The sequence below is a fragment of the Necator americanus genome, chromosome II, assembly GCF_031761385.1.
Source record: "Necator americanus strain Aroian chromosome II, whole genome shotgun sequence".
Classification (NCBI taxonomy): domain Eukaryota; kingdom Metazoa; phylum Nematoda; class Chromadorea; order Rhabditida; family Ancylostomatidae; genus Necator; species Necator americanus.
The window spans coordinates 40,339,793-40,353,202 of NC_087372.1; the positions used below are offsets into that span (position 1 = coordinate 40,339,793).

Below are 13,410 nucleotides of genomic sequence, written 5' to 3' on the forward strand. Positions count from 1 at the left end.
TCTGAACTGCAGTCCTATTCCGTCGGTCACCATAAATATAATAATAAATAGGAGCTTAGCAAACATACTTCCTCAAAAACTGCAAAAATTGATACTGGGCTGCTTTCTCAAAGAAACCATGAGATTTTTGGAATGAAAACTTGCAAAAATCACGAAAAAAACAACCTTCTTTTTTACAAGTTTGCTATCACTATAAAACTTGAGAAATTAAGCGTCATAATGAGTTGCCCAAGTCACTCATGTTCAACATGTTGTGTCAGTTCGGACAAAGATGAAAGACTATTTTTTATTCATTAGAAAAAAAGTAATATACACATCATTACCAAGCTGAAAAGTCGGTTAATGATGTCTTAACCGCTTTCTTTTTCAATGCCGTTAAAGCTGGCGAAACCTGAAAAACCGGTGTGAAACTTGTAAAATCTGTTCAGTGAGAGGTAAGAACTCACATCGGTAGCCGGCCGTTTATTCTGAGGATTTATGTATTTTCCTACACCTGTACCATATGTTTTAGGTCGCGCTGCTGCTTCCTTCTTCAACTCCGCTTCCTTCTGAGCATCTGAACAATAGTGAACAATAATGAATAGTCGTTCCGCAGCATCAAGGATTAAAACACTAAGCTAACTAAACAAGAGGGGATCTAAAAAACCACCTTTATTCAATAAATTGGCTCGCTCCTTTTGAACTTCTGCTTCTGCCTCTTCGAAAGGATCAACAAAAACTTCAGCACGCATAAAATACACCGGCTAAAATAGGTCACAGAATAAATAACTGAAAATAAAAATAAGTAAGCTCTCACCTCCTTCGGTGCGTCACTCCCATCTGTTTCAACTTTTTCTATAGATATTAATGTGTCTTGACCACCAACAACTCGTCCGAATATGGAGTGCTTTTTATCCAGATATTTACACGGCCGGAATGTTATAAAGCTGTAAAAGATTTAAAATTTGTTTTCAACTGGAAAGGGTATTTCCACTCAGGAGTGCAGAATTGAATCTGGATCTGTGACATGTAATCTGACAGTCTAAGTCCGTTAAACTTTTCGTTCACAACTACAATACAATATCTATTACCTCTACTACTTAAAAACTGCAAAGATCGGAACGCTAAGAAAAGAGGTGAGAAAAAAGAAGGACTGCATTAGAGAAGAGATGTACGGCAATTTTAAAAAAGACTTGAATTCAGGAAAAAAATGCACAAAAACCAGAAAAATAGACTCACAACTGAGATTGATTCGTATTCGTACCCTTATTAGCCATGGACAGAATCCCTCGAGCATCATGAGAAAGACCCTACATACTGAGATATTGCAAAAATGAAGACATATTCCTACGTTTGGTATCAGCAAAATGATACAAAATGAAAAAGAAAATTATCTACCGGTGCGAACTCGTCGTCAAAAGGTTTGCCCCATGCTGATTCTCCGCCATGTCCTGTACCAGTTGGGTCACCACCTTGCATCTCAAATAACGACAAAAATTTCCGAGGATAATTATACTACCAAAGCAATCGCACATTTCAACTAACGCACAATTAATAAAACAAAGAAGAAAAATACATACACACAATAAGTTCGTGCTCACCATGAAATTCTTTATTATCCTATGGAATGTTGTGTTATTATAGTATCCTCTTGAACACAGCAGAATGAAATTCTCACATGTTTTTGGAGCTTTCGGACAGAATCTGGGTATTAATATTGATCAATATAATGTTTCCAAAAATGAAAAATCAATATAACATTACCAAAAACGCGATAGAAAGATAATCCCATAATTGCAGTAAAAAATTGTTAAACTATGACAGTACGATGGGAAAAGACGAAAAACAATGTTGGCCTTAGTGGAGCTATCCCAGGACCGACGATAACAAATGAAACAAAACAAATTTAAAGTAACGGAAGAAAAATGCGGGTACGAGGAATGACAAAAAAGAGGAACCGGCCGACTGCTTTTGTGAAGAACCAATCGGCCGGTTTCTCTTTCTTTTCTCCTAGATACTTAAGTTATGAAAAAGCCGTAAACGGGAAAGCTATGGCTGTATAAAAACAAATACCAAAAGCCGAAAGAAAACTGGCAACTCACAATTCAATATTAAGAGATCCATGATTTGTGATAATTCTAACATATCCGTTCTTCTTCACACGAGCATATCTGAACCTTCGCTATCGAGCTAACATGTATCTCAGCATTTCATAGAACATACCTTACAGCCTCGTCGGATAAAACAGCTGCTTTCTGTTTCGTTACGGGTGCCAAAGTGGTGGAAGTAAAACCAGCAGCAACATGTCCTTGACTAAAAACAACTAAACAAGTAACATTCGCAGAACTAATTGCGCGCAGTACGATTACGTCCGAAACTACACTACGCAAAGCTACAACAAGGACTTGATGTAGCTTCGGTACAGGAAATAAGCACAGAACACCAAACAAAAATCTAACTATGGAAGGAAAAGAAAATTGCACAAGGATGAATTTAAACACAATACTTTAAGCGATAGAGAAACCAGCTAACCTGTAATGCGCGGCGTTAATTTCATCAGCTGTTTCTTCAGCCAAAGGTTCAATCTGGAAATACAACATAATAATATAATCAACGTTTTTGACCGTAATGATATGTTCGAAATTAGGTAAACGGACAACGCTACCATTTCACATGGAATTGAGTAAAAAAACAAATAAGAGATGTGAAAAGTAGTTTTAGGCCCGTAACAACCACCTCTTTCTTTTCGAAAGAGGACTTTGATATACAAATTTAAAAAGTGGATAAAATGATGGTAACTCCATGTATGGTTATCCAAATACTCGATGTGACTGAAGAAAGAAGGTCCATCACCTCAAAACGCCTACTAAGAACGTGAAATGCCGCTCTAGTTTTCGTCCCCTAGCTCCAAGAAGAGAAATAACACAAAATAAACAAAACAAATGAGATTCTAAATAAAAGCAGTTTAGGCACATGAAGGAAACAAGAGAAAGCAGGGCAAATTAAGTGTAGAGGACAAAGAAAAACATTTTTTGCTCCCAACTACTGAGAAAATTGTAATAGTATGGATGAGCTTGCCTTTTTTGGAATATAATCCTTTTTCAATTGATCCAAAGCTTCCTTGGTCTCGTTATTCATGCGACGTATGTAGAACTTCGGATCCTGAATAGCAACCAAATATCGAGGTTCCAAATAACATATTAAGGACGACCATAGGTCACAAGAAAAGATAGCAACTGTAGAAAACGAAATAAACCTGCATGTCCTTCTTTTCTTTCTCGATCTGCTCTTTTGTCTTTGGGTCGAACTGGACATGGTAAAATTTCTCCATATTAAATTTTTCAAGGTGATGTGGGTCCTAAAATCAGATATCGTAAGAATAAATGAAACAATAATAATAGGAAAAGAATATTCGACTAAGAACTGCCGTGAAGTGGTGAAAGTGAAGCACCTGCAATACGATAATATCGCTTCTTTGGAATGGCGTATCAGTGAGGAGATCTTTCAAGTGATTAGCTTTGAGGTTCAATTCCTGCGACGAAAAACGTGGATCAAAACTATGAAAACGGATGGAACCCCAAGGAAGTACCTGTACTGCCTCATAAGAGAACACATTCCCAGTGGTGGCGATTGCAACTACATAAGTGTGATCAGTAAATTGTCGAAATGTCACGGGACAGCGGAATCTTCCTGAAAACCTTCATTTCATGATTAACAGTGCGTTAAAATTTCAATCAAGGTATGGCAGACTGAAAATTTGAGAAAAAAGTCAAACATTAACCTTCACCATCTTTGTCAAACTTCAGATGAATAAGATCCTTGCTACTCATTTTCTTTCCGGTGCATGGATTGACACCATTCTTTTTCAAATAAGGGATAATATGTCTAAAACACATATTCAAATGAAAGAATGAACCAATTCAAATAAAAATGCAAATAGTGAACAAAATTGGAACAAAAACATTAGGACAAGTAGTATTTAGGGTAACCCTAACTTATCCATGGACATGTCGTAGAAGGAACCTTCCCATATACAAGCTTTATGCTGAGGTCTAATGTTAGGAACGAGCCCAAACATTAAGGATTTTTTTCCAGCAATTACTCCCAATTTTCCACTACCGACTAGTTTTCGAATATAACGTTGAAAGCAACAAACAGGGAAGGTTTCGAAGAGGTCTTACCCAAGCAGAGATACCTCCACAGTTTAAAATATAGAACAATCATTTCGATAAGTGAAAACTCCCAAACACCGCATCTAGCGGATAGTATCTCTCTTGATCATTTTGATGTCATTGAAATCGTGAAACTACGAGTTAGTAAAATAAAAATCAAACTCAAAACAATTATCAAATGATAAAAAATCAAAAGGCTCACGTTAAGTCGAAAATTTCTCCAGATCTTGTGGAAACGGGGTCCTCAAAAGGAAGAAGTGAGAGGGCACAGTGTGTGAGAGGAAGTCTCTTGAACTGAGCTCGTTGAAGGCGAGTCCCAGTATCTAAGATAAGAAATCATTAATACAATATCTGTAAAAATGTGCCGAAACATATGTGAAGTGCTTCTAGAGAGCATGTAGTAAGTCGACAGCAAATTATTCGAACCATTTTTGACAAGAAGATGCAGGGATTTTAACTTAATTAGAGGAAGAAGCAGAAAATGGCAAGTAAATACATTGTAATTTGAAAATAGAACAATAACTTCACTGACCATCTTTATGACCACCAATTTCCTTCCATTCTGTAGTTGTGAGGTATCTGAAAAGAACCACAGGAATTCTTATTGATATAATTTAATCGGCATGAAAACAAGTTAAGGAAAGGAAAAAAAGGTAGCGTTAACTCACAGCTTATCTTTTTGATGCTGTTTTTTACCCATTACGAGAGTGGAGAGGTAATGTTCTGAAAAAAGCGAATAGTTGCTGTTAGAGAAGTATAAACACGACTTTAACGAACATAACAGTTCGGAAATGCTAGGACAACAAAATAAGTTGATGAAATCCTATCGCTCCCCCTCCGAGATCACTGTTGTTTTTCGTGGGGTGTTTTGCCGTAATTGCACAAAATGCGCATCTTAGGAGCACCTCCGGATTAAATCCCGAAAATAAGTCGATGGAAAACGATGTTGGTTACGTTATAAGCAGTGGATGGGATGTCATAAAATTGCTTAAACATTTTAGAACATCGTCGGAGTAAAATGTAGTTGGTGAGGGGCACTTAGTTGTGCCCTTATTTCTCGAAGAAAATAATTAAGTCAGTCATGGCCCTAAAGCCTAAACATTAGTCTTAGAGGATCTATGACATGTAATCTGACAGTCTAAGAGAGAACATAAGTTAGAGAGTTGAAAAATAAGGGCCCCAAAGGGCGCAATTGAGGTGCCTCCACCCTCCCCTCCCTCCTTCCCCCCCAACAACATTTTCACCCTTTTCACTCGTCGTATTGGAAAGATATGTGATCGTCGCAAAAATAGTCCTGAACTAGAAGACGTTAGCAAGGGCGGATGGTAGAAGCCAGTGTTATTTAAGCTGGGCATGGGATCTTCTCAGGGAATACACCGAAATCCAGGAAAGGACATTGGTGTCTGAATTTCATATGAATAAAAATAAGTGGCCATTGAGGGTGACGAGGTCGAAGTCATTAAAATAAAAGTGGTCATCTCGGTGATTGCGACTTACCTTGGCTAAGTTAAAAAAAACACCCTCAAGGGAAGCTAATCCACCCTTTCAATTTTAGCCTCTTAATAACGTCTTTTTAAAACTAATTATACAATAATACTATTGAAAACAATCGCTTAACTATCTGTGAATCCGACGGACCCAAATTCCCACGTTCACTCACAGCGAAGGTCGGTCAGATCCCCGTCTAACCGCCTTCCAATCCGTGCTTCTGTCGGCACCTGTCGTGCATGTGCGCTACGACTGTCAGTTTTAACTCCGTTCAGGTCTCGATTCTCTTGACTCATAAGGGATAAGGGATAAAGTGTCTGGCGTTAATCACTCCGCTTGGAATCCCCCACCCCGTCCACTTCAATTCTGAATCGTTTGAGGTTGACGAAGGGTGTAACTGGCCCATACAATGACTTGCAGGGGCTAGCCGATGAGTCAAGTCAGTGTCTTTATTCTCCCAGACGGCTCTGGTACCCCAATTTATCGACCCCGGAGGGATGAAAGGTTTGGTGAGCACTAGGATGGATTCGAACCTCCGATTAATCGTGCAGACTGCGGAACCTCTACCGACTGCGCTTCACCAGCCCTTTTTCTTAAAATTGAAACGTAGTATGTACCATAGTTTTACGAAAGCGTACGCAGCTTACATAAGCGATTGTGGTGACCAGCCGCTGCATTTAGTTCAGTCCTCCACAAATTATTGGATGACTCAGTGACAAAGACTACTTAGTTAAAGGCAGCGTATCAATGAAATTGGTAAGGAAACCCCAGGAAAAAACGTATATCGATATCGAATATCGAGAGTGGCCTCGGTATTCTTTTCCCAATCATGGTAAAAAATGGTATGAAAGACACCGTTCTTTCCTACGAAATCAGTTACAACGCTCCACTTTTTTTTTGTGCGTATGTAGCTTTAAGGAGCGAGCGGTCGAAGGTTAAAGAGGTCCTCTCACCAGCCTATTCAAGTAAAACAAACGAATAGGTTGTTGAGTAGACCGGAAGGCGTAGAATTGTACCCGTTTCAACGGAAATCGTAGGAAATTAAGCATCGTAGGGACTTAAGTAGTTCCCACGCCGTTTTTAGGATGAATAGAGGGATTCGTGCTGTGCTCCGTAACACGTCAGTTTTTTCATACATTGCCTTTAAGGTGGATTTGAAGAGTTTCATGACGTCATTTGAATTTAAAAGCACTGAAACATTGCTACCATGCAGCATCGCTGCTCTTCACCATGGTGACTTCGGCCCATATCCTGGGTGTCGTCTTGACGATGACGTCATCGTTCGTTTTGACGACAAATGGTAGGAGCATTAGTATTTTTACTCTCCGCTGATGGTCCATTGAGTGGCCGGGTAGTATTCTTAACGTGTTGCTCATTTTTCTTTTTTTTTCTCTTTTAATTCCAGCTATTTGTTTCTTTAATCCACGAACACAAGCAAGTAGAACATACCAAAACTTTTGAACTTTCGTTATATATTGCAAAGGAATCTATAATATATAATTATCTATTTATCCAGGATGTGCGTATTCTTCTTTCCTTTGCTAATTTTTGACTGCCATCGAAATCTCCCCTCCCCCCAATTTTCAACTCACCACTCTGTCATCGTCCCAACTGATGTCTCCCTATAGCTTTACGAGAACGTTCCTACAACTTTTCGGGATATAGAAATCCTAACGGAAAATCTACGTCAAAAATTGTCATAGCAACATGACAATGGTGACAATTGAGAAAATATGACAACTATTTTCAACAGATCTTTTCTTAGCATCGAAAAATCCATCGCTTTTGTTTTTGATTTCGCTTTCGCGATTTTCTGAGAGTTCTGTATGAATTAAAACGAGTTAAGGATTTAAGTCGCTTTAAGTCACGTGTTGCGGACGGGTTACATGGTTTTGGTACAGAAGCTTCTGGGGCAACTACTATTTGGCAGTAATGACTATTAAACTGACTCATGGATAAAAAGTACGTTTTTGTGTACCATCAACTATTGATCGATTAGTGGTAAAAATTGCGGAAAAAATTATTTCAAACGAGCGAAAAACAAAAGACTTCAAATGATCGCTTACGGAACGTATGCATTTCGAGCGTATTAACTGCTTCGAAGCTACGGACGATCTTTTTTTTAAATCTGTTTTTTGAAACCATCAAAAATCCGAGATCATCAATTGTTTATTAATTTATGCATTTTTGTCGTTAGAGATTTAAGAGCCTTTAGAGGTCTACATATTGTTGTATGCGGTATTTTGTAGTATTAAAATCTTGCAAAATTTCTCGTCACACGGCTCCGCGGATTTCATTACAATGGGAACAATCCCGTTCACCGATCAATCCGCGGGTGATCCAGGAAAACATCTATCGGAAAATCCCGATGATATTTTCAAAGGTCTCGATGCTCCGATAGTTGTACAGATGTTTCTTCTACATTCTAAAAAGTGCGTATGACCCTGTTTGGCAGAGTGCCAGAAATGGAAAAAATATTACAGCAATTTTCAAATGTTCGAGAGACGTGGGAATAACGCGCCACATCGTTAAATGACGTGAGATAAGCGATCACCAAACGAAAATTCGACTCCTCCACAGGATGCGAGATGAAAAGTCGAATGAGGTAAGTGTCTCCTAATAATATTTTATGTCCAGAAAGAGTTTCACCCATCAAAAATCGTAAAATCGAGAAAAATGATATCAAAAGAAAATGCTATATATGTTTTTTTTTGGATGTTTCGATGTCAGAAATATAATTTTTCAGTTTTTTATTGACTTGCTTAAGTTGTGCTTAAGGTTGGTACCAATTATCTAATTATTAATTTATTAGTAATTTATCAACACCACCTAACGTTTTTATTCACGAAAAAAATTATTTTAATTTTTGTAATTTTTCAATGTCAATGTAATATTTTCCGGAAGTATCCCTAGAACTAGGCATTAACGTCTATCAATGAAAATTTTAAACATCAATTTAAAAGAAAAATACTAACCAGAAAATTCCTATATCGATTAATTTACATTCAGACCACCTTCCTCAGTGAATCGGGAGTACGCGAACTACTACAATACAATTACATATTCCTTATGCTGTTAGCATTTTTATTTTTTGTAATATTTTTCTGTAAATTTCGACGAGCTCAATGATATCTGATTGAACAGATTAGTGATCCATATTGATTATCGTTTATTAACATGCATCTTTATAAAGTTATTCGTCATCATGACGTTCATTTCATACAGAAGAGAAACCTAAAATCCAGAAATAGTCAATATACATGCAAAGATGACAACATTCCATTTGAGAGAAGAAGAACACGCTGAGTGACTATCACAGTCAGAAGCAAATACGTGTGGATCAATAATCGATTTTCGATCTACGCTGGATTAACACCAGCCGGATATGATGGGGCGAAATTTGGAGGTGGAGCGGCCGTCGCTTGATTTCCTGTTGAGGACGGCGGTGGTGTACGTGAACGCCACCATTGGAAAGCGTTGAACAGCCAGACGAGTGTAAGTAGAGCAGATTCGAACTGAACGCGTACAGTATTCCGAAGTACGGTATTTTGTTGTCATTGGTTCATTGGTTCATCTCACGTGAGAAGTGGAACGGATCTTTTCCTTACTTTATTTTTTTTTCTGATTTTCTTGGCTCTTTTTTTTAAATTTTTTGAAGACAATGGCAATTAGCTAAAATTGCTAACAGAAATCAAAAACTACCTTCACTAAACTGAACTGTGTTCAATATGTGTTTCATAATTATATTAATTATATTAATTATTCGTAATTATAACAATAATTATACGCAGTTACAAGTGATCTCGACTCAGTTCGACCAGACCCCTATGCTCAAAAAACTGTTGGGAAAGTTCCTATTCGAAAACTACCAAGGCATAAAAAAACTCAAAATAGACTGAAAACAACCTTATTTTAGATATTTACGACTAATTGACCGTAACACAAGATAGTGAACAGACTTGAGCGGCAAAAATCAGTCGTGGTGAAAACTCGTACATAGTGTGTCACCTAAGCCCCGCCTTCTAAACAACCACGAGTCGGGAAAGTGAGAAAATATGTCGAATGACCGACCGAATTTTCACCTTTCACGGCTTACGATTCTGAGTTCTCGTTGCTAGGATCAAGTGAACAACCCGCTGTGCAACTCGTCCCTACTCCATTGATCACCTACCACGACTCTTAGTGTTAGTGGGTTTGTGGTAAAATTCTTCCTAATTTTTAATTCTGATAAATTTTTCCTAGAATTTTCCAAAATTTCTACTGTTACGGTACGCTATAGTTTGAACGTCACGTCAAGTCTCTTATATCAAAAAATACTGAGAACTCATCTTCACAGATTCCATCATTTTTTTGGAATCTTTTTAGAGTTTTCTAAAATTTCCACTGTTACAGTACGCTATAGTTTGAAAATACTAAGTATCTTATGTCAAAAAAAAATACTGAAAACTCATTTTCAAAGATTCCATCATTTTTTCGGGAGGAAAAAAACTCACCACTCCAAATAGCAGGAATAAGTTGAAATGTCCAAACATGTTCACAATAAAGTAGAAAAAGTTGATCACTTGAAAAATCGTGAACACTCCACTATATGTCATTTCCTGGAAGAGAAAAACAACAAAACGAACTTTTCCCTCCAGGAATAAATCGAAAAATCAATCATGTGAGCGCAATAAAAATCGATACCGCTGTTGGCCACATCGGTGCTTCAACGACTGCAGTGATATTCGCGAACATTGCAATAAACACTAGTACACATAGAATTAACTGAAAATTTCTGGATTAAGAGGAGAGAAAAGTCGACAGCGGACCCTATCTGAAAAAAATCAATATATATCTGTACCTGTATTATTGTGGTCATGATGACAAACCAACCAAATGCTCGATAACCGGGTGAGAAAACGAATATCATTTGAAGTATAATGAGTATCTGAAGATTGATTTGAATTTATTGATTAATTACAGTCACAGTATAAATCACATACATGGATACAGTAAATAAAATTTAAAAAAATAAAGAAAACCATCCCCTCCCCTCCCCCCCCCCAAAAAAAAAAAGCTCACCAAAGTAGCTGGTTTTACCAAATGTGGCAGCTCTTTCATATCATATAAAGTCATTGTTGATCTGCATGAGAAAAAATAAATACTGAAAATTCTGCATTTGAGAAAAGAAAAAAATCAATTTAAATAATAAAGAGAAACAATGTTGCGAGAAAAAAACCCTCTGCAGTTTAAAAAATTAGAACTTTAGGGGAATCTATAATTATGATTCACACTATTATCGTTTGGGAAAGATAAATAAATGCTACGAAAAAAATGTTAATTGAAAAAAAAACACAGCTCGACGAATAACCAGTACCCGATGATCGATAGTGCCTGGGCGGACACTAGCGTTTACTTAAAAGCTTTTCCGAAAAAAACAACACCATGTAGAAGGGTTCAACTTCATTCAATCTTAAGGATATATGACTTCCTAGCCTGTGCGCTCCTCTCCACATATTTCTTACTGATGGTATCTGCTCTCCTCATCCTTCCCCCAACGAAAAATGCTTCCCAGCGGCCTGATAGACTCGGCGGTTTCAAGGATTTTTTCTTCCTGTCAGCTCAAGAATTTCAGAAACTTTGGAACTACAAAACAATATTCGGCAATTCAAAGATTTTCGCTCTGAAATTTTCTAACTGTACTATAATTTTAAATATTTTACATTGCCAAAAATTTTGACAACAAAGGACATTTTGACGTAAAATAAAGCCATTTTGAAATAAAATAAAGAAATAATAATAATATAAAATGAATATAGCCAAATCAAGGGAGGAAATCTATTGTTTGAAAAAGGAAAAACTTAAACAGGCGAACAAAGATAAGATGTGAGATAATCTCTGGAAAAAAAAACCCTCCGCACCAAAAAAAAACGTTTATAAAAATTAGAATCTTTAAGGATAGGAATCTATTAAGGATTTTCGATGCGATTCACGCTATTATCACTTTGAAAATCCTGAACAGGGAGACAACAGCATGTATCACCACCTTGCATGTTATCAGAGTCTTACAGAGTGTCAGGCACATGGAGCGATAAAAATCGGTCACCGTTAGCAACCAACAATGAGAGAATTCCCTGAGATTGAATCACTTCAATGGCGTCATTGAAATAATTAAAAAGTAATCCTTGAATAAGCGCTTGAAAGAAAAAATCTGAAGTTCTAATCTTATTTATAAGGACTAACAAATTTCACGTATTTATTTATTTCAATTATTACTATTTTTACGTATTTTTAAGAGGTTTCATTTTTTATTATTATTTTATTTTTATTTTTTTATTATTTTATTTTTATTATTTTATTATTATTTTTTTACTATTTTTCAGATTTTATTTTTAAGACAATTTTAAACAACTAACAAATTCTAGGGAAATGCCGTGAATGAAATTATCTACATATAGCAGAAAAATAATTTAAATAATTAGAAAGAGAGAAAAACGAAAAATTAGAGGGGGAGAAAAACACACAATGACAGAAAACTAAAAATACCTAGTGCAAATGTTTTTTTTCGTAGAAAAAAATCATTCACAGAAATGTTCAAATAATTATTCCAAGATAAATAGATAAATAAAGGATTGATTGTTATCTACAGGTTGTTTGATTATTGATTGATTGTTATCTACAGGTAGTCGACATTTGACAGGCACATACGTAAGGACTTTAATGATTTTGTACTCTAAAGTTATCAATGATATTAAAAATATCAAAGCACTAGTTATCGTCTTATTGATTCTACTGTTTTTTTTTTCTATTGAATTGCTTCCGTTATCGTAATGCACTACTTCTTACCCTCATTATTTAAAGTTACAAAATCTTATTAATGAGGAACAAGCTACTAATCCCCTACGCCCTGTACTTTCACACTATATTTACTATTATTATTTACTTATCATTTATTTATTTCTTATTTCCTCTTTCTTTATTTCAAATTATTACCACATATTCGAAATTTCTAGAACTAACCAACTGTTATTACCTATTATTGATCTTCTGAAAAAAAAAACAAGTTTTCGATTTTTTTTTCTGGAAAGCGCTCCTGTACAAGGGGATCCTTACCATGGTGAGCTATTTCTAATTTAAGTCCAAAAAGGTTGACGCTGTTAAAAAAGCGTTTCGTGAATTTTAGTTTGTTCACAGGATTCATCTAGAGATAAGTTTAAGGATCCCCATAATGTGATGTTTTGTGGAATCTGTTCATTTACAGCAATTATAATAAGCAATAATAATAAAAATAGTAATAAAAATAACTCCCCTACTTAAATGATTTTTTATAGTCGGAGACAGCTGCAAAATGCATGTGCACAACTTCCAGATGTTCGAAAATGCATACTATTAAACTAAGGGAAATAAAATGTGAAGATTGGGATGAGTTTCGAAGAACGCAGATCCTACGAGAAAAAAAGATACAAATAAAAAAAAGAGATGAACTAAAACGAAAGTTTGACAATTTATAACATCTCAAAAATTCATTATTTACCATTTTACGAAGAATTTTTTTTTTCGGAAGTATGATCAGAAATAACTGTAATTCGATGTTTCAACGATATTCAAGGTTTTTTCCCATCAACTTCACCATCGATTAGTAAACAAAACATGGTTATTTGTTATTTTACATTTCATATTTACATGTTCTCATAGTAAATGGCTTCCGGGGGGATATTTCACAATTTGATTACCATAATGCAATCAATCCGAAAAAAGCATATGTACATATTTTTACGTTACTGACTGATTT

The 13,410-nt window shown here is 36.0% G+C and overlaps 2 protein-coding genes across 2 annotated transcripts; both read right to left on the reverse strand.

Moving 5' to 3' along the window:
- Positions 1–319: 319 nt before the first annotated feature.
- RB195_020899 (uncharacterized protein) lies at positions 320–4,851 on the reverse strand (the record flags this gene model as incomplete). The annotated part of the gene is made up of 18 exons (XM_064189430.1): positions 320–391; positions 447–556; positions 650–743; positions 797–926; positions 1,219–1,289; positions 1,378–1,458; positions 1,581–1,683; positions 2,082–2,150; positions 2,203–2,292; positions 2,512–2,564; positions 3,058–3,141; positions 3,236–3,337; positions 3,431–3,511; positions 3,569–3,669; positions 3,761–3,864; positions 4,354–4,474; positions 4,684–4,730; positions 4,820–4,851. The coding sequence occupies 18 exons, from the start codon at positions 4,849–4,851 to the stop codon at positions 320–322; spliced, it is 1,545 nt and encodes a 514-aa protein (XP_064045311.1).
- Positions 4,852–8,998: 4,147 nt separating this feature from the next.
- RB195_020900 (uncharacterized protein) lies at positions 8,999–10,754 on the reverse strand (the record flags this gene model as incomplete). The annotated part of the gene is made up of 5 exons (XM_064189431.1): positions 8,999–9,154; positions 10,133–10,237; positions 10,323–10,403; positions 10,480–10,566; positions 10,701–10,754. The coding sequence occupies 5 exons, from the start codon at positions 10,752–10,754 to the stop codon at positions 8,999–9,001; spliced, it is 483 nt and encodes a 160-aa protein (XP_064045312.1).
- Between the last annotated feature and the right edge of the window lie 2,656 nt (positions 10,755–13,410).